Source organism: Trypanosoma brucei, chromosome 11, assembly GCF_000210295.1.
Source record: "Trypanosoma brucei gambiense DAL972 chromosome 11, complete sequence".
Lineage (NCBI taxonomy): Eukaryota > Euglenozoa > Kinetoplastea > Trypanosomatida > Trypanosomatidae > Trypanosoma > Trypanosoma brucei.
The window spans coordinates 196,544-216,525 of NC_026744.1; the positions used below are offsets into that span (position 1 = coordinate 196,544).

The window sequence follows — 19,982 nt, forward strand, 5'->3', positions numbered from 1 at the left end:
GGACGGTTTGCTGGAGAAAAGAAGAAATAAATGACAATTTCTTATGGTTAAAGAAAAAGAAGAAGAAAGAAACAGAAGATAGAGAATTGTCATAAATAAGTGAAAGATGGGAGGGGACAAAGTAATTAAGTGGGAGTCATACTGCGGGGAGTACCACAAGGGGAAAAATGCTAGGGATGAAACGAAACAATCAAAAAAAAATGTATGAGGGCAAACTCACCTTAACCCCTAAAGAAACTGATGCTAGTGTGCTATGTACTCCTTTCAACCTTATGTACCCCTTGTATTTGCGCTCTTCTCTATTATTTTCTTTTTTTTTTTTACTTGTGTATTTTGTGTCACCTGCACCTTCTGCGTCACGCCATATGGACGTCGTTATACAGCTCCTTTGTGCGCTCGGCAGCTATCGGTTTTTGAACCGCAACGAGCAACCAAAAAATAGGACTAACAAGAATTTGTACAAGCACTGAAGGGCAAAGTGCTTAGGTTAGATTGAGTGCATACACTCATCCACCAAGGAGGGGGAAAATAATTAACAAAGGGTGAAGAAACGAAAAGGAGAGAAGGAGGGAAAGAAGAGCAGTTAGTGTGTTAAGTGAAGAAAACAGATTAAAGAGGAAAAATATTTTTGTTTTGTTTGATTTATTATCCGTTCGCTGCTACAGTGTACTTTATTATTATTATTATTTTTATTATTGGAAGTTGTTCAAACCTCAGAGGGTGTAACAACTTCACCGGGAACGGGCAATATGAAGAAACTCAGATCATTTCTTCCCTGGGTTTGTGGTGTCTCATGTGGTGCTGCGGTTCCCTGCCACTCGTCCCGATGCACGTCAACGCTCGCTAGCACCTCATGGCACGGCAGAGATTCGAATGCGCCTTCACACCGTCAACAAGCGTGCCTTTCATCAACTGAAAAGAGACTCCGACGCTCGGGCGAAAAGTTGGCGCGGCGTAGTACTTCCGCAGTGCTTATTAAAATAGCTGATCTCTCGTCAACGTTACCACCGCAGGGAATTCGGTGCTGCGAGGACTTGGAGGGGGCTCCGCTTAATACAGATGACCGGTTGCAGGTGTTGCTCAACACATGCATAAGTACCCCATCCGCTGAGTTGTATGAAGAATTAATAAGATCCAGTGCTGCACTCTACAGGAGCTCAGCCGCGCAGCACTGGGGTTTCTACGCCCGGGTGTTGGCAAACTATGGTGTGCAGTGCTTGGTAGATCAGAACACTGGGAAGGCAGTTGAGGTTCTCCGGAAAGCTATTGAAATAATTTCCTTCTTCGAGGCTGATACCGCTGTTCTACACCTCCGTGTCCTTCTGGCTAATGCTGCGGCGTGTGAGGGTCAGTACTTCGCTGCACTGTGTGAATACGAGTCGTGTCTTGCGGTGATGCGGGACTTTCCTGTGGAATCGTCACTGCGGCAACTCGTTTCTGGATCCGAGATGTATATGCCTCTTAGCCGAAGTTATATCAATGAAGACTACGATCGGTTCCTAGAGGATGAAGAGGTGGTCCTTCGTGCTTTGGGGCAGGGCCAAAAACAGGCGGATGCGTGTGTTGACAAAGCGGAGAAAGCCCGTGTCGCAATGACTATGGCTCGTTTGCAGCGAAGGCGAGGAGAGAAAGATGCAAGCCTGACGCTGTACACCTCGGCGCTTCGTATGTTGCTTGGTGCTCACAACCCAGATTTGGAGATCCAAGTACTGCATGATATTGGTCTTCTGTTGTGTTTTGAGGTGCTAGACGTCACGCAGGGTCTACCGTACTTGCAAGCTGCAGCTGAGATGGCGTGCGACAGAGCACGCGTGGAGCTAAACAGCCCCAACTCTGACCAGGACGAGAGCGGACCGAGTCACAGCAGCTACCCACTGGTGCGTACAAATATGGAGAAGGGGCTGCGCGCTCGCCGTGCCGTGTTAGCCCTAGTCGACACAGCTGTTTGTTATGCAGAAAATGATGAGGTGGGGAAGTCGCTAGGGTTCTTTGAGGAGGCAAAGTCACTGATGACGGAATGTGGAATGCAAGAACACTCCGCGTGGATTTGTATGAAGTACGCGGACGCACTTTCCAGCGCCTCGCTCCTTGATGCAGCTATACGCATCTACATTGATGCCATGGACACAATTCGCCTTACGGAAATAAGTGGTGAGAAGATGCAGCTGGCATGTATGGGGATGGGAATGTATTTGACGCAGTCGGAAGTGGAAGGTCGTCTGGCACACTGTTTTCAAACCCGTGTAGGGGATTACCGGCGTGCTTGTGTGCATTACTGCCAAAGCATCCGACGGTGCGGGGTGGCGGTTCGCTGCCCATTCCAAGTTTCACAGGAAGGCAAAACACTGGCGGAGGAGGAAATAGATCCAGAAACCTTGTGCTGGATGCTTGAGAAGTATGCCGACTGCTGTGTGCGTGTCGGAAACGTTAAGATTGCTAAGGAGGTTTTAGAGCACCGCGTGCGTGTGGAGCAAGGTGTGGGGACACCATGTGCTGCAGCACTGTTGCATCTTGCCGAATTACACTCCAACGATAACGTTCCCAGAGCTATCGAGCTTTACACTCGCATTCTATCACTCCCCCAAGATGCAGTGGAACCGGATACACTGCTTCAGTCGGCGTACAATTTTATCGCAGTTTGCTACCAATCGAAGGACGAGGACTTTGAGGCGGGACTTTCTAACGTGCAGTGTTCCCAATCCTCTGGTCAGGGCGATATGGTCGATGAAAATACACCGACTTCCAGTGAGCTAGCGCCAGTGGATTACGAGAATTCCATTATTGCAACATTCAAGAAGTCGGCTAACGTTATATTAGCTAGTCACACCGTTAACAAGACGAAGCTGTGTACAAATCGCGATGACGAACTGAAGACTCTTATGGCTCTTAGTCGTGCTGGTTTCTTTTGTCAGCGTCGTGGCTATGAATCAGGTGCGGAGGAGCTGTATCGGCTTGCAGTAGACTACGCACGGCTGACTGACGTGAAATGTAAGGAATATTCCCGCGAACTTGCCGTTATGCTCGCAAACTACGCCACCGTTGTTGTGCACAAGGATACCGAGTTGGCCAAGAAACTGTATGAGGAAGCCGTAGCAACGTGCCCAACCGATGAGAACGTGTCGAATGCGGCTGCTTCCTTCTTTGTTCTGACGGCAAACTATGCGGAGGGTCGTGCGTGTATTGAGCGCCTTGTAGCAGCAACAACCACTAATGCTGTACTTCAGGGGTTATATGGGAAACTAGCATGGTTGGGTGTGGTTTGTTGGGATGAACTTTTGCATGAGGAGCGCCTTCTTTGCTTAAAACATATGCTCTTTGCGTTAGGAACAGAGTCTGATGCGGTCGTTGCAGTCACTGCCAAATCGCAACCAAACCCATTTGCGGGCCCTCTTCCGGAGGATTTTAAGCAGCGGCTGCTTCGTGGTGTTACGATATCGAATGATCAAGAGACGGTGAGTCTTGCTTGTTACATAGCGCAAACGAAACTGTTTCATGAGGGGAGGTTTATTAACTCATGTTATAAAGTGGCACTAAAGCGATTCCCTCAAGGTGCAACCATTCTGGTAAACTATGCGAAGTTCTGCGGTGATTACAATGCTGTAGTTCTCGCTCGCAAGTACTATGCTAAGGCTTTTGCTTTGTCACACACCGATCTGCGCATCACTGAATGCTACGCTCACTATCTAGCATTTTTGAACGGAGGGGAGCGTCAGAGAAGTGAGCACCGACAGGTTGTTTGTGGGGAAAGTTTAGTGCGTTTCCAGGTGGAGCGGAGCGCCCTTGTAACGTGCGCTATACAGCACGCCCAGTCGCTTACACTCTATGGTAATTATGTGGCAACGAGCATGCCGTCACCAAGTGTTCCAGTAGTTTCCTTTGAAGAAGCCCTGCGGCTGAATCCTGCCGACTCCCGCGCAACTTCCTTGTACTGTTCATTCTTGTCCAACGTGTATGGTAGCGCGTTGGACATGAAGAAGAATCCTGAGGCGAAGGAGCAGCTTGCCCGGAAGGTGACAGACTGTTATCTCAGTTGCCTGAAACTGCAACCGCATTCCGTGGCCGTACTGACGGGGTTGGGGAGTATCTATGTTGACCTTGGGGGGCGGTTCGAAGATGCAGTGAGGGTATTGGAAAGAGCACGACAGCTTAGCCCCAACAACCCGGCAGTGCACCGTCTCCTTTGTACGGCTTTTCATGAGGAGTGGGTGAGGGAACAGCAGTCTGAAACAACGCTGACGAACAAACGCCTTCAGTGGTTACTTACCACTACACACAAGCTATATGAGGCTACCATTGCACTAGAGCCAACCAACAGTGTGGTATTGGCAAGGTATTGTCAATTTGCGCATCACGGTCTTCAGGATAATGCCCTGGCCACTCAGCTGATGCAGCGTTTGCGTGAGCTTTCAAGAGAGTAGATCGTCGACCCCTCCAATCTTTTTGTTTGTTGCTTGATCATGTTTCTCACAAGCCCATTTGTTTCTGTCGGTGAAGGAGTGCTCGAAGCGGATGAGGCTAACTTTCCCATTTTATGTTTGTTTTCTTTTTTTTTTTAAAAGTGTCTACTTGTTTTTGTAAGCTCCGAGCGACATTCTTAGAATCCGAAAGAAAAATGGCTGTCGAGGGACGACCTTTTTTTTTTTTTTATGCGACGTGTATTATTTGTACCACAACAATACTTTTTTCTTTTTGAACACGACTTGTACCGTTCGAGGCCCTACCATACGTGTATATATGTATATATGTATACATCCATATACCTGTAGTGATGTACGGTCCTTCTTACTTTTCGTATGGTGAGGTGCGTTATATAAGGATATATTACGTGCCACCACCAGAAATTTCTTTATTTGTACCAACATTAATCACGATGATCATCATAACTATAATCATAAGCTACGGGCATGTGTGCCTGTTTGTGTTCTGTGGTAGTGGTGGTTGTGGAAAGTGTGCGTCCATGCATTTCAGTGCGTCTTTTCCTGAAAGAGAGGACTGTTTGCACCATATTTTTTTTTCTGTCCTTGATCTCTCCGCCACTCATACTTGCCCTTTGCTCCAACTTTTTTCCACTTCTTTGCGGTATGCACTTCGTAACGTAGAAGAACCATTGTTTTTTTGTTTTTTGCGATCAATTTCATTTTAGTTTTTACGGGGGAAAAAGGGATTCTGCAAGGTTGTTTGGGACGAATTATTAAGCGTGGTTTTGAACATTCGGACACGAGATTTCAACAACAAAAAAGGATAATATGAACAAGATTAGTGCTACCGGTGTTCTTGTGGAGCTGGACGGCGATGAGATGACCCGCGTGATTTGGAAGAAGATCAAAGAAACTCTCATCTTTCCGTTTGTTAATGTCCCTATCGAGTACTACGACTTGAGTATGGAGAATAGGGATAAGACGGAGGATCGTGTGACAGTTGAGGCGGCATATGCTATCAAAAAACATGGAGTTGGAGTAAAATGCGCAACCATTACGCCCGATGAAGCGCGAGTAAAGGAGTTCAACCTCAAGAAAATGTGGAGGAGTCCCAACGGGACAATCCGAACCATTTTGGGTGGCACAGTCTTTCGCGAGCCCATTATATGCAGTAATGTTCCCCGACTCGTCACAACATGGAAAAAGCCTGTCGTTATCGGGAGACACGCGTTCGGTGATCAATACAGCGCCACAGATGCCGTTGTTAAGGAGCCGGGAACATTTGAGATGCGTTTCATACCCGCCAACGGCGGGGAACCGAAGGTTTACAAGGTGTTTGATTACAAATCAGGAGGTGTTATGATGGGAATGTACAACACCGATGACAGCATACGGGATTTTGCCAGGAGTTGCTTTGAGTTTGCCCTCGCCAGGAAGTGGCCTCTGTATCTTTCCACGAAGAACACCATACTGAAGCATTACGATGGGCGTTTCAAGGACATTTTCGCGGAGATGTACAAGGCCTTGTACGAAACTAAGTTCAAAACTTGTGGCATTTTCTACGAACACCGCCTAATTGATGATATGGTTGCTCACTGTATGAGGAGTGAAGGCGGATACGTGTGGGCCTGCAAGAACTACGATGGCGATGTCCAGTCGGACAGTTGGGCTCAAGGATTCGGGTCCCTCGGGATGATGACTTCCATTTTCATGACGCCGGACGGAAAAACAGTTGAGGTTGAGGCTGCTCATGGCACCGTCACGCGGCATTATCGGGACTATCAAAAGGGTAAGGAAACGAGCACGAACCCCGTGGCTTCCATATTTGCATGGACTCGCGCCCTTGCACACAGGGCTCGCGTGGACAACAACAACACGCTCCTGGAGTTTACCCAGCGACTTGAGGATGTCATCATCGCCACTATTGAAGCGGGCGCCATGACGGAGGACCTCGCCATTTGTATAAAGGGTGAGAAGAATGTTGTTCGTGCGGACTACTTAAATACCGACGAGTTTATCGACGCGGTTTCGCAGCGGTTGAAAGTGGCAATGCAGAAAAGCAAAGTGTAGTCCGGGGCCTGAGCGCAACCAGCTATTTGGTTCTCTGCGTCGTGAGTTATGGCACAACATCTGAGCAATTACAGAATGTGTCTTGGAAGTGCTTATGTTTCGACTGCACAGTTTGTTCGTGCTCGCAAGATCGCAATATGAACCTACGTAGGTTCCTTTCTTTCTTTCTTTGGGCATGGATATGTGCTCCCTCTTCAATGTGACTCCGTTGGCACCACATCATTTCTATTTATTTTGCATTTGCGCGGGACATAATGTGTCACTGCTGCATACGAAAGCACTGTTTGGTGGTGTAAGGGATTGGACTGATGATGGGGTGTTTTTCTGTTTGTGTCGAAGGGTATTGTAAGGGAGTTTTTTTTCTTTATTTGTTGATTTCTCTATTTTTTCCCCCTTCCTTCTATTATCTACAGTTGTTAACTAGTTTGTTTTCTCTTTAATATTTTATGTTTGTTCTCGAAGCAAATGTGGTAGATTTCCATAGGGGCAGCATCGCCGGTTGTTATATATTTCCCTTTTGTCGCTCCCCCTCAGCCAACCCGAAGCTACGGATGGGTACCAAAAGTGTGGAGTAAAGATGAAAGCGTGAAGGGTGGTGGCATCCTTAAGTCAGCGCTTGCTGGCACCGTATGCGACTCCTTTCCTTTCCATTGTTATTTGTGTCCCTTCGCTTACCTTCCCCTCCGAAAAAAAAAACGTTTAAATTTTTAATGCAATCGATTTTTCTTTTGGGTTTCTTACAAAGGTATGCTTCTTGATTTTGTTTGTTTTTACTACTTTAAAAAAACGGTGTCTTCCTTCCGACCAGGGAAGGGGAGAAGAGTTGGTGCGTGCGGCTGCATGAGTAAAACGGTACCGGGACCGGGCTCTCTAATAGACATGAGGGAGGTCAATGGCACATTCGCATATATATATCATTTTATCTTTTAACACTATGGGGGTTTATTTTCGTTTTTGAAGCTGAGCATGCGTGGGAAAATGAGGCGGTGGGGGAGGAGATTCCTTGAAGTCGCTTTCGTCATGTGCTATCCGCAAGACTCTTTGAGGGGTCAGTTTCCGAGGGAGATAGATAACAACGTCATCATAATGTACTCAACCACACACACAAAAAGCAATAACTCATTGCACCCTTTCATTTTCTTCCCCACCTCGACCGATCTCTCTCTGATTCACGGCTCGTGTTGTGTTTATGTGACAGTAGGAGGGAATGGAGGTGTTCGATCTGGCGGCCTTTCGCACTAGGATGAATGATGTGGAGAGGGATGTCAGGGTAATGGCATTGTTTGACCTCCAACAGGCGTTGAAGTCGACCGTTTTTAAACCCGACAGCGTAACGTTAAGTAAAATAGTAGAGTATGTTACGACGTGCTTTGCACAGAGCGAACCTTGTAGGGAAGTTCGATGCAATGCAATAAGACTTGTCCCACAGCTACTCCTTTTGTCCGGTGAGAAGGACCAGGAACGTTTAGTATCGCTCCTCTGCACAAGTTCCACTTCACAAAGGGCGCGTTTCGGCGAGAAAGGGTATTCGGAGCTGCACGACAGCGCCGCTCGTGCCCTCAAACTGGCTTGCGAGTGCATGTCTTCAAAGGCCCGAGCAGACGTCGAGAGTTGGCAGCGTCTGGTGCCTGTTGCACGGAAGATCGCCGACGCACTGTCATCTGCGTTGGAGAAGGGAGTGGAGGGAGTTGTTAGGGAGGGGATATACGACTGCATTGGGGTCCTCATATATCCGTTTGGTAGGGTATTCATATGTGATGTTGGTTGTGTTTTGACCAAAAACGCTTTGGCCGATGTCCATCACACGGGTCAGTTGCGTAGACGTGCTATTAGTTTCCTATCGTTAGCCTCTCCGTTTCTTTCGGAGGATCTGTTCGATGCTGTTTTTGAGGTTGGAGTCCGCGGGTTACGGGAGGGAAGTCACCGTGGTGCGGTCGTCATGCCTTATTTACAGTTGTACGAAGGCTTGGTTAAAGGTTGCCCATCACGTGCGAAGACGGGTGCACTCGAAACTATGAAATTCCTCACCGACGGACTCAGTGCACGTTTAAGTCACGAAAGCGCGGATGCGGATGCATTCGATGACGATGATTACGAAGTGTGTGACGCTACAGTGCGGCTGATGCACTTGATGGTTTGTCAGTATTCCAAGGAACTGGCTACCATCCATTGTGCTCTTTTTGTCCAAGCACTAGAGATTGCCAGGTTTGATCCCAATTACTGCGACAACATGGGGGGCCTTGATGGTTGCGATTCGTCGGATGCATCCGGGTTGTATTTCACGGAGGACGATACGGACCTGTCGTGGAGACTGCGGATGTGGGCAGCTCGATTACTTGCGTTATTGATTGAACTGTCTCCCTTTTCCACGGAATTAACACATCAGCTAGGTTGTGAGGTCTTATCCTTAATTGGGGACCGTGTGGAGGAGGTTCAACTTGCCGCTATTCATTTAGTTGACACCGTCATCCAGCGTTCGAGGGGTGCATCTGTTTGTACATCGCTGTTGCTGTTTCTGCAGGGTGCAATCGACCCTTTGTTAGGTGCTCTGAACACCCGAGAGCCGAAGGTAGTCGTTGCGGCTGCCAAAGCGCTCCAGAACCTTTTCTATTTCCACTGGAGCGTTTTCACGACGGAGGTGTGCCGCGCACATGACATTGTGGATAAGTTGTTAAAGGCCCACCTGACTGGTAAGGAATATGCGGTCGTTGAGCTTACCGCGCTCGCTGTGCGCATGTTGGAGGGTACCTCTCATGGCCAACCAAATATTAAGCTGGTTACCAAGCTCCTGGATACGGTTTACGCGGCGGTAGATGCGTATGTGTGCGGTGGGATTGGTCAAATTGTTGTTTGCTCAGTGAAGGCCATGGCGCATACCTCCAGGCTTGCGGGCGCTGCTTACTGTGAAAGGTGCATGGAGCTTTACATATCACTCGCGCTGAACGCCAATTTCGGTGGTGAACTGATTTCCTCCGCTGTTGAGGCAACCAGGCACTGTATGTCTACGTTTGCGGCATCACTGTCTGTGGACTACTTTCGGCGTTGCGGAGGGCGTTTAGTGGTGCTATCGGAGGGAAGGCAAGTTGCCATTCGTTTGCTGAAGGATTTGACGGCTTCCGTGCCGGCGGCTCAGCTCCAACCCCAGGAGCTGGAACGACTGGGTAATGGTATCGGAAGGCAAGACCGTGCGGTGCAGCAACACATTGTGTCCATTGTGTGCAACGCTCTTGATAACAGCGGCCAACTTACCGCGGAAACGCTGGAGGATATGTTCGAGTTTGCGCGGTCAAACTCTCTAAAAAGTGGTGATCGTTTGTTGGTTCAAGCAACGCTCGAGATGTTGGAGAAGATTTGTAGGAGGTTCCCCAGTTTAGGTGGACGAATAGTGGACCAACTGCTTCCAACCGTTTGGGAGATATTATCATCCGCACCAAAATGCGCTGGTCATCACCCCTTGCTGCTTGTGAGAGGCACCGCGGTGCTGATCCGCTCGCTGCACCAGATGCTGGAGCCCGCGCAGCGTTCTGACTTGGTTGAACAAACACTTCGGTACGTTTCCCGGTCGAAGTTTCGTGAAACGAGTAGTGAGATACTAAGAGGTGTAGCATCGGTAGACGAAGGCATACTCGAGAGGGTTGGTTCACTCATGTCGGGGGACGATTCGCTTCTCTGCATTTGTGTGGGTACCATAGGAATGTCCGTACCGCTGCCCGATATGTGGGAGGCACGGCTTTTTAGATTTCTTTCGTCCACCGGTGCCGAGAACTTAGGTTCTGTTGCGCCTCTGGCTGTGGGTCGTGCTGTCTCCAATGCACAAAATCGTTCTCTCATGGAGCGGGTTGTAGAATCAGCAACGAGAAACACAGGCGGTGTAGCTTTATTTTGGAGGGCGATCCATGAGGCTGCACTCACCACGGTAGCTGGGGCAGAATTATCTCCCTTTAGTGATCCGTTCTTCTGCAAGGGCGTCGTAGAAAAGCTTATGGAAAATCTGCTCGAGGATGATACGGAGACTGCTGCCACCGTTTTGGGAAGTTTTGCTCCGTTTGTCCGTGATTATCTGATTGACATAACGGCAACTCATTTGAGCGATGAGTTGGACTCCAAGAAGGCTGTGTGCATAACTGTGCAGCGTTATTTGCTCTCGAGTGTCAAAAATACCGGTGAATGCCCCAGGTTGGTGAGCGCTATTGAGAGGGCTTTGCGTTGTCTCAGTCGCAAGGCAGATTTAAGGGTTCGATTTGCCGCACTTCAACTTTTCGCCACGCTCCTCTCGGTGAAACCACATCTTCTTATTGGTTCGTATGTTCGAGATGTGGTGTACCCATGCGTCCTTGAAGAGTTGTTAGAGGACCCCACTCTCGTGCTCGCCATCAACCTTGGAAGTTGTACTCACAGGGAGGACAGGGGAAAAGAGATGCGGAAGTTGGCGTTTGAGTGCGTTTCAATGCTGCTCCGTGATGCGGAAGACCGGGGAAAGGAAAGTATCCTGGAATACTGTGGCCGCTATGAGGAACTTGGCCGATGTCTTGTTCATGCTTGCGGACCGAGAGGAGGGGGAGAGACAGACGGAGACATAAACACTAAGGCAATGGACCTCATTGTGCGGTTTCTACGACTTTGCCCGTCATCACCCTGCGACGGTTCTCAGGTGATGGTTTTGTACGAAAAGCTCAAGATGGCGCTAGGGGTGGACATTGAGCGCACTGCTCAAGACGCCTCCAAGAAGCAACTCTTGAAGAGGCAAGCACTCAACTGCATCATGTGTCTTAGTGAGTGGCCACCTTTCTCATGTCACCCACAGTGGCAGTCGCTCGTTTTACTCGCTCAACAAAATCCGCTGTTGCCAGAAGCAATCAAAGTGACGTGATGTGGGAGAGTGACGTAGCACGATCGTTTGTAGCATGTTTTTTTAAATTCGTTCCTTTCCGTGTGTGACAAGTGTTTTTAGTGCGTATCGCTCGGTTCTGGTCGCGCTTGCATATAAGCTAGCAATATCGCAATTTCTTTGTCATTTATTGCGTCCCCCCTTTTCCCTCTTGAAACAGTGTCACTCGAGTGCGATCCTCTACTGCCTTTTTTTTATTCGTTGTGAGGATTCTTCTCTTTCTCTCTTATTTACCGTTCTGGCTAGCTGTTGTGCACATCCACTATTTTTTTTTTTGAAGTGTGTGGGAGGCTCACGGCATGCGTACAGGGCGCCTGTTGAGGTGCTTGGGGAATGAACTTAGTGTACCCTTGGGTTCTCACACTGCCGTACTCAGTAGGGTTTTTTGCCCAAAGATTCAGTCGCCCGAGCTGGCGTCCTTGGCTGTGGAGACAATTGAGGTGATACCGCAGCTTGACCTCCTTCACACGGTGGCGGTGCTAGATATATTCTCGCGTCATGGGATTCGTCATGAGCCGCTCATGTTTGGTTGCTTATGGAAGGTTTTCAAAGCTGAATCACCGACCAGTTTGTGTCAGGGACACGCGAGCCTGATGCAGGGTTTTGCTGTCCGTACGGCAACTGCTTTTCGCATTATGTGTCAGCATGGGTTAGTTCATGATCCCCAGCTTGTAGCTATTGCCCTCGGGCGGTGCACTGAATGCGCCCCGCACATGACATTAGGTAGTGTCGTTGACGTGTACGAAGCTGTGAAGGAATGGGATCGGAAGTTTTTTAGCATTGCCGAGGCTGCTTTGCACTCGGGGGGCGCGTCTGAAGAGCAAATGGATGACGTCTCCAGTGACTCTCCCACTTTATTTTCAAGTCAGCCAAATATGATGGATGTTTTGTGCGGCGAGTTGGAGTCCCGCCTCATCTCGGTGGCGCGGGAGGATTATGAAGCCTCCGTTCAGGATGCGGAAAGGTTGCTGGGGTCACTTGCTGCCGTAGGAGTTGCAACTGGTGACGTTGTTTTAGCACTTTGTCAGCTGATCAAGCCCCTAAAAGTGACGGCTGATTCACTGTTGAAGATGATGGTGAGTTTACACCAAGTCCACATGCGAGTCGTGGACGTACTGGATTACAATGCCAATGACTGGGACATTCAATCGGCCCGAAGGGAACTCGTGAAGACACTCACAGCTAAACTTTTGTCACTACGGTCTCGGGGGAGCTTCGCCCGTCATTGCGATCGGCAGTTGGTGGTAGGGTTTCGAAGACTGTTTGAAAAGTATCCGGCACTCGCGGATGATGCACCTCAGCTGTGGGATGCGGTGCGCGCCGTCCGTGTGCCGCAGAAAGAAGTCATGAAAATGAATGAACCTTGTCGATTCCTTGGCGGTGAGTTGTTCAAGGGTAAATACGCTGTGAAGGTGAAACCTGTCACAACGAGTGCGGCGGAGGTGGAGCGGTTTGTTCCGCCGCAATTTAAGACGTGGAGCGGACCCTCTGTGGGGAACAATCGTCACAAGAGTCCGAAGACACCGCGTGTGGTGGGTTTTGGAGTCCAGAAGATTTCAAAAGACTACATCAAGATGAAGCGAAAAAAGTTCGCCCCCAGCGTATGGTAGGGCACTGGCCGGATGATGGGATGCCCGTTCGGATGCATAGTGCTTTCTGTAGCCTTTGCTACGTGTGCGTGGTGGAATTCTAGTTTTCTTTCGTGTTTTGCCGTAACGTCCGCTATTGTTTCGTATTTTTTGTTGTTGTGTCGTATGCGCCATTGCCTTTACCATGTTGGTGTCACTTTCATTGCTTATTGTTCTCTTCGCGTTTGTATTTGTTTCATTGTCTCAATTTGCGGAGGAATCACGCAGACGCACACGTAACGTGGTGTGTGCTGGATTACTTGTCCCCAAGCATTAGACAGTGGCGTCGTCTCAGTAGTAGGAATGCCTCACAAGGAGGCTGAGGTCGGTACTCTCGGATTTAAGACTCCCGCGCGTAGGTCCAGATGCATCGGCGACCAGGGATTTCATTCGGCCACGAAGCCCTGGGTATCGCCCCATTCATTAGTTAAGGTGAGCCCTAGGTTAAGGGTCCCATCCACTTCTAGGTTACCTGCACTTGCGGAGGCTCCCGTATTTCCTCGTGCCCTTGTCCCATCCAAAGCGCTAGGCCCAGTTGCAATATCAAAGGCCCCCCTTGCGGCACAGTTGGAAGCTTTTGTGCGCCGTGAATATAAGATTTATTCCACCGGGAACCGCGATTGCACGCATGTGGACACCTTGCACATAGTGAGGGAGGCCTTTTCGGTCTTCCTGGAACACTTCTCAGAATATAGAGAGGTGCTATCTCTCATCCGCGACGAGTACGAGGCGGCATTCCAGGAGCTCCTTAGTGAGGTTAAGCGCCTCCGAGCTGTTGAGTTGGAGACAAGCAGTGACCGTAGTGTGCACGCGATGGAGATGTTAAAACAGCGGGAGGCCTTTAAGTCGATTGTTAGCAATCACTATGCTCAACTTCAGGCGACTGAAGGGATAGTTCATTCCCTGCGCGACCAAATTACTTCGTATGAAGAGTCTAACGAAACGCTACGAGCCCAACTGAAGAAGGCGAAGGAAGAAACCCGGGAGGCTACGGATACATCCAAATTGTTAACAAAGTCCATGATTGAGGAGGCCGCTCGTAACTCTCAGCTCCTTGCGGCGCGCACGGCAAATGAGAGAGAAATAGGTCGCTTGAAGGTTCAAGTGGATATGGTGAGGGAAGAACTGAAGGATGTGGAGAGCAGATACACCGCACTTTTGGAGAAAACACTATGCACTGGTGGACCGGATACGATTTTCAAGGGTAAAGACGTGCGAGCTAAGAAGAAACTTGATCAAGAATGCGAGCAGGAAGCGAAGAAGAAGCTTGAAGAATCTGAAGAGAATGCGAGACAGAAGGCATCTGAGGAGGAGGAAAGAAGGAATCGGGATAACGCTTACTTTGCTCTCATTAATGAGCGCATTGACGAATTACTCCTCGAGCGGGAGCAGTTAAAGCAGCAGTTGGCTGACGCACTTGCGAGCCGTTGCGCTTCTGCCTGCGGTAGTGGTGGGGGTGGTCGGCCTGCAAGCACCTCCCGCGCAAGAAGGTTCTCCGCAGATCCAGGAGCTCTGGAGAATGACCGACGACTTGTAGAGGGTGATGCCACCTACAGTAGGTTGATTGCTGCATGGTTACGGGAGGAGCAGATGACGGGTGCTGAGTTAGACCGACTTGATGTGCTGATACCCCCTGGTGCGTCAGAGGATCATCCATTTGGGTTTTTAAAAGCTACCCTCCCCGTTCGAAATCGGTACCTGAAGAGGGAGGACACCATAGATATGTTGAACAGTTGGTGGGGGTTCCGGCGGAATTCGTTTGATTCGTCGATAAAACATCACTTTATCTGTTGGTTGCAAAAAACAACTGGATCTGAGTCAGGTGCGCAGGAATTAGGTGTGAACATAGTTCACGTCTGCGAGCACAACATTTATGATCCCGATTGTCGTGCATTTCTCTTAATATTTCGAGAGTGTGTACCTGAAGACGTTGTTCATGCGTGGACGAAAGATATAGCGTATTTCGAGGAGCTATGCCGTGAGTCTATGAGTGCTCACCGTTTCGTCCGCTGCTCAGTACTTTATGATAAACTCCGGAACAAATTACAAGAAAAGACGTATTTGAACATGCTAGAATTGCGCCTTTACCTCTGGCGTAACAGCGATGCGAATGGAATGATCTCCGTTGATTTTCTCTTTAGGAAAGACTCTCGCTTTCTGTACTTACTGAAGAAGCAGCTGCTCAGAGAGGTGGAGGAGTTCACTCTGCGGGTGGTTGAGGCAATTCGCTCAGTTGCCCTCGACGCAGATACCGTAAAGCTTCAAGATGTAGTAAACGCACTTAGCGCTCAGGATCCCGGTATTCCACAGGGCACGCTGCGCCGTCTGGTGGCGGAGGCAACTCAACTAACTTCTATGGATGTTGCTACGTGTGGAGTGGACTTCACCGTACGATTGCGGCCCCTTATCTACCGGTTCCGAAGCGCCGTTTTATTGAGGCGGGTAACGCCTCCTGTTGATACAAGTCAGCTGAATCCAAATATATTTGACGCGAAGGCAATTGTTGAAGAAGCAGAGGAGGTGTAGGATCGACTGGCACCGTGGTGTAGTAGGCGGTTATAACGTATTTCTTCAGTACCTCTTCTACTTTGATCTGTATTGTACCTTTCAGTTCTTTTGCCTCCCTTCACTGATTGTCTGTTGGTTTTTGCCACCGTACGCGTGATGTTATCGAGAAACATGTCATTTTTGCTGTCTTCCTCTATTCTGCGTTGACGCATATCGAGGAAGGCTTTAACTTTTTCTTTTACGTTTTTTCTTGGACGTATTTTCCTTTGTTTGCTGTCAAAGCGGAGCAATTCATTGAATCCACCATGCGCTTTGTTACTCCATATTTACCTTTATATGTCTATATCTATCTATCTATCTATATATATATATATATATATATATATATATATATATATATATATATATATATGCATATATTTTTACTCACTGCTCGAGGTGTAGTAGCTGATCACCTGTGGTGACCACGAAGGTGGAGGGCGAGTAAAAAAAAAGGAGAGATGGAGGCAGTGGAAACGTGATATTGTGCCTCGTAACATCTGTGTTGCGTTCCAAACCACTGCCTTTCCATCATTTTGCCACCGTTATGTTCGTTCATTCCTTCACTCCTTTGTTACTTCATTTCTATATTTAGTGTGCGTTGGTGGTTGGTTTGGTATGAGGAACGTGTGTTTGTATGAGCGTTTGTAGGTACCATGTATAGGTGTACTGTATTTCTATTGTCTAACCTCTTTTTTTTTTTTTGTACAGGTGGTGACCAGGCTATTGTATTTCGTTTTTGCTTGGTGTTGACGGTTATTTACACTTTCTTGTCTCCTCTTGTTTTCATCTCTGTGAGACTGTTGAGTACTAGTTGTTTGTGACGGTGACGCGGAGTTTATTTCCCCCTTTCATTTTGTTAACTATCGCCTGATTCGGTGAGCAACAGTAACGCCCAACACCTTCACTCTTCACGTGCTAACTGCATGAGTGGCAATGTCCTAATGAATGGGGAGTTGTAACTCGGAGTTGTGTAGATGTGTTATTGGAATTTTTCTTTTGATGTTGCTTTGCTGGTGTGAGGTGAGTGTGGTATTCAACTTTTTTTTTCCTCTTGAATTTGAAGGATCGCTTGTTTTATCGGTTCCGCATGAGACGGGCTGTGGTACTCCATACGGCAGCGCCGATGTGTGCACTCACCGGTAAGTGCGTTGAAGATTGGGAGTCTCACAGGAAGTCGTTTGACATGCGTATTTTTGAGCTACTGAAGGGGCGCCTAACGTCACCTACCGAGCCGTTGCCCATCAAACAAATCTATGCAACAATTGCGAATCCGTGCCGGCTTGTTGAAGAATTCACGTGCGCCAAAACCACGCGCCGGTTGGGCCGACTTCATACGGCACTTAGTTTCCTTCGGCGCCACAATGTGCTGCTTCACAGTCTCCTTTTTCACGTGAAGGAAACACAAACTTGGAACACGACACCAGACTTTGACCGGCTTGCCTTGTATGGAGAAAGTTCACTACGGCACGAAGTGCGCGCTCGCACACTTCGCCTTTTCCCGGGCATTGATTCGGAGACTTATGCCGCATTAACGTCTTCTGTGTTGAGTGAGGAGGCGTTGCACGGACTGTTTGATCGACTACTAATGAAAGCACTGGTGGGCGAGAAACCGGTGGGTAAGATGCGTGACTGGTCATTGACTCCGAATCAGTGCGGCCAGATGTTGTGTGCCATTGTTGGGGAGATGAGTTGGTTCGCCGCACGGACGAAAGCAACTGATCGTACGCATAATAATGCGCTCTTCCCTCCTTCAGACGCTCTTATTCTTCACGTGCTGTGCTGTCACGTATTGGAGAGTCTTCCGGCTGAGTTGTTGTACAATGTGCTGGAACCAAAGGTACAACGCATAAAGGAGAATTGGGTAAATGAGCCAATGTCGATTCCTGAGCAGCTGCACTTGAAGCCCCGGACAATAGGTTCATTATCGCTCTCACTGGTAGCCAAGCTTTTGACTGAGGAAGAGGGCCGCAGGAAAGAGGTGGCAGTATCCGCCGAGAAGTGCCAGCTCAGTCTCACACCTGAGCGAGTAATTGGGAGTGTTCGTTCCACAATGCTGCCTCGGTGGAACTACAAGCGTTTTGAGGAGCGGCGTTATCACATACTGGAGAGCGACAAGCGACAAGTTCTCCCACTCGCAATGTCCCCGGTGGGAAGAGGGGATGTGAGTCTCGCTTCGGAGCAGATGCCGGATGAGAGGCGGAGGGAATTAGTTGCGCTGGCACTGGGAGGGCGGTATCGTTGAAGCGTGATTCACTCCGTAGCCGCCTTATGTGCGTGTGTGCTTGTTGGGGGGCGGGGCTTGGGGCGTGGTCAGTCTCCATTCCCTTACGTATTGTGTTGTTGTGTGTACATTACGCGTTTATTTCCTCAAGTCGAAACGAAACCAAGAGGGGGTGGGGGTGCATCAGACAGAAAGGGGAAGCAACATGGAGAATTGCGAACAAGGAGCGGATTGAGAGGGGAAAGAAAGGAGTTTGTCAATTGTTCTAGGCACATTCGTCGCGTGGGCAGCAACAAGGGTTGTGTGTGAGTGCACATTCGTAATCACAACCATACGCTCCCCCTATCTGCTTCTTCGTTTACCTACTCTTTGCACAATTCCAGCACAGGGTAAGTGTGATAGCAATACCAGGGAGAAAAACAAAAAAAACAATAGAGTTAAAGGAGAGAAGCAGAAAGAAACGGCAAAAAGGGACAGCGTTAGACTGACTGCCAATAATAAAAGAATTTAATAACAAAACAATTAGCAAGGTTGTAAAATAAAATAATAATAATAAAAAGTAATAATGCAGGAAGGCCAACTGTTTCAGTCGATGATGAGCGTGAACTTTTTGACAGATCGTCCCGTGTCGCCTATCAGCTCTGCGTCCACTGCAGAGGTGACAGCGGGACATGATATCTCGACAATTAATCGTACACTTGACGCTTCTTTCATGTATGACGACGGGGCACTGATGGACTTCGATTCGAAGCACTGGATTCGGGTGACACGTCTGGACCCGAGCACATCAAGCAAGACGTTGCGGCAAATGTTTTACCCTTATGGCGGTGATGAGGCCTTCGTTATATGGGACAACGCGGTGGTTGGGTACGTCGGCTTTGACAACCACTTCATGGCGGAGCTCGCTGTGGAGAAGATGAATACATTCATTCCTTGTCGCCAGGCGCAAGCTCTTTGCGTACGTCCTGCGTCGATGGACGAAGTTGTTCTCGCGAGGAGCGCTGTTTCCTCAGGTCAAGAAAGCATCGTTCCGCTCTTGTACTCGGATTGTCCTATCAAGTGCATTGTGCAGGTTATTGAGGGACACAGACAGCCAAGTTACTGCGCAATGGAACTGGTTGAAGAGGTGAAGCGCGCGCCTCGCTCGTTGTTTGCTCGTGTTTCAGAAACTTTAAGCCAACTCAAGGCGAATTCCTTCTTAGTTGAGGAGTTTCGGGAGGCCCTCGTTCGGAATCTGCTTCTTCACATTTTCGAGGAGGATCACACAGATACTAAGGCGAACTGTGGTGTGCTTCTTGGGGAACTCTTCTGTTCCGGTTTTCTGACCGGCGACCCCTTCCAAATTGCCTCTGGCATTCTCCAGCGTGGCGTGAAGTCCATTGGGCAGATTGACAATGTGTGTGCTGTGGCGCATGCTTGTGCGTCGTTGCCGTTTGCTATGTCAAAGGCTTCTTTCTGGGCTCTGGTTGGCCAGTTGTCTCTACAAACTGAGGAGCCTCTGCGGTCCGCTCTGCGGGGGCACATTCGCCGTTTCCATCAAAGCACGGAGTTCATTTCGCCCAAACCGACTGCTAACGCGCCACTGCCAACGGCAGACAGAGCTGCGTCATCATTTCCAGGTTTGAAAATGCGAACTGTGTACGTTTCTCACCTTCCCGCTTCAATGCCTCAGCGCACTTTTATGGACCTTCTAACTTCATGTGGAGGTGTAAACAAAGTTCGCGTTTGCCGCGGGAAGGGTTACACAACCCTTTTTGCCTTCGTGGAGATGGCCACCGCCGACGGTGTGGCGGCTGCTCTACGTCTCGGCCGAGCAAACGTTCTTGGCTGCAACATCCGCCTGCAGATGGCACGCAATCCGATTCAGGATTCCCAGTCTGATGATGCAGTTATTAACGCGAACGGTACAGTCGCCTGCGAATGCCTTTTTGGACGTCATGGGGGCACATTGGGCGATGTGGCAAGCGACAAGGGGTACTAACATTTAAACAAATAGAATTTCCATACAAAAAGCAAAGCCTTCTTTCCATAAACATCCAGACCATAGATATGAGATACATACAGAACAAGTGCACGAACCCATTTGTATGCACTCGGGGGAAAGCAACTAATCACATGAGATCCATGCATGAACTCACTTGTATATGTGCATAATGGGTTTGTTTACACACTTAACTCGTTCATTCAAATTTTTCTGTTTGGTCCTG

At 48.8% G+C, this 19,982-nt stretch overlaps 8 protein-coding genes across 8 annotated transcripts; all 8 read left to right on the top strand.

The window, feature by feature from the left end:
- Positions 1–749: 749 nt before the first annotated feature.
- On the top strand, positions 750–4,418 carry TbgDal_XI930 (hypothetical protein, conserved; the record flags this gene model as incomplete). The annotated part of the gene is made up of 1 exon (XM_011780940.1): positions 750–4,418. The coding sequence occupies one exon, from the start codon at positions 750–752 to the stop codon at positions 4,416–4,418; it is 3,669 nt and encodes a 1,222-aa protein (XP_011779242.1).
- A 350-nt stretch (positions 4,419–4,768) lies between these two features.
- TbgDal_XI940 (hypothetical protein, unlikely) lies at positions 4,769–5,143 on the top strand (the record flags this gene model as incomplete). Its single annotated transcript, XM_011780941.1, has 1 exon — positions 4,769–5,143. The coding sequence occupies one exon, from the start codon at positions 4,769–4,771 to the stop codon at positions 5,141–5,143; it is 375 nt and encodes a 124-aa protein (XP_011779243.1).
- Positions 5,144–5,246: 103 nt separating this feature from the next.
- TbgDal_XI950 (isocitrate dehydrogenase, putative) lies at positions 5,247–6,488 on the top strand (the record flags this gene model as incomplete). The annotated part of the gene is made up of 1 exon (XM_011780942.1): positions 5,247–6,488. One exon carries the CDS (start codon positions 5,247–5,249, stop codon positions 6,486–6,488), a length of 1,242 nt encoding a protein of 413 aa, XP_011779244.1.
- Positions 6,489–7,695: 1,207 nt separating this feature from the next.
- Positions 7,696–11,358, top strand: TbgDal_XI960 (hypothetical protein, conserved; the record flags this gene model as incomplete). Its single annotated transcript, XM_011780943.1, has 1 exon — positions 7,696–11,358. The coding sequence occupies one exon, from the start codon at positions 7,696–7,698 to the stop codon at positions 11,356–11,358; it is 3,663 nt and encodes a 1,220-aa protein (XP_011779245.1).
- Positions 11,359–11,675: 317 nt separating this feature from the next.
- TbgDal_XI970 (hypothetical protein, conserved) lies at positions 11,676–12,986 on the top strand (the record flags this gene model as incomplete). The annotated part of the gene is made up of 1 exon (XM_011780944.1): positions 11,676–12,986. One exon carries the CDS (start codon positions 11,676–11,678, stop codon positions 12,984–12,986), a length of 1,311 nt encoding a protein of 436 aa, XP_011779246.1.
- Positions 12,987–13,307: 321 nt separating this feature from the next.
- TbgDal_XI980 (hypothetical protein, conserved) lies at positions 13,308–15,530 on the top strand (the record flags this gene model as incomplete). Its single annotated transcript, XM_011780945.1, has 1 exon — positions 13,308–15,530. One exon carries the CDS (start codon positions 13,308–13,310, stop codon positions 15,528–15,530), a length of 2,223 nt encoding a protein of 740 aa, XP_011779247.1.
- Positions 15,531–16,641: 1,111 nt separating this feature from the next.
- Positions 16,642–17,796, top strand: TbgDal_XI990 (MP44; the record flags this gene model as incomplete). The annotated part of the gene is made up of 1 exon (XM_011780946.1): positions 16,642–17,796. The coding sequence occupies one exon, from the start codon at positions 16,642–16,644 to the stop codon at positions 17,794–17,796; it is 1,155 nt and encodes a 384-aa protein (XP_011779248.1).
- Positions 17,797–18,340: 544 nt separating this feature from the next.
- TbgDal_XI1000 (DRBD14) lies at positions 18,341–19,756 on the top strand (the record flags this gene model as incomplete). Its single annotated transcript, XM_011780947.1, has 1 exon — positions 18,341–19,756. One exon carries the CDS (start codon positions 18,341–18,343, stop codon positions 19,754–19,756), a length of 1,416 nt encoding a protein of 471 aa, XP_011779249.1.
- Between the last annotated feature and the right edge of the window lie 226 nt (positions 19,757–19,982).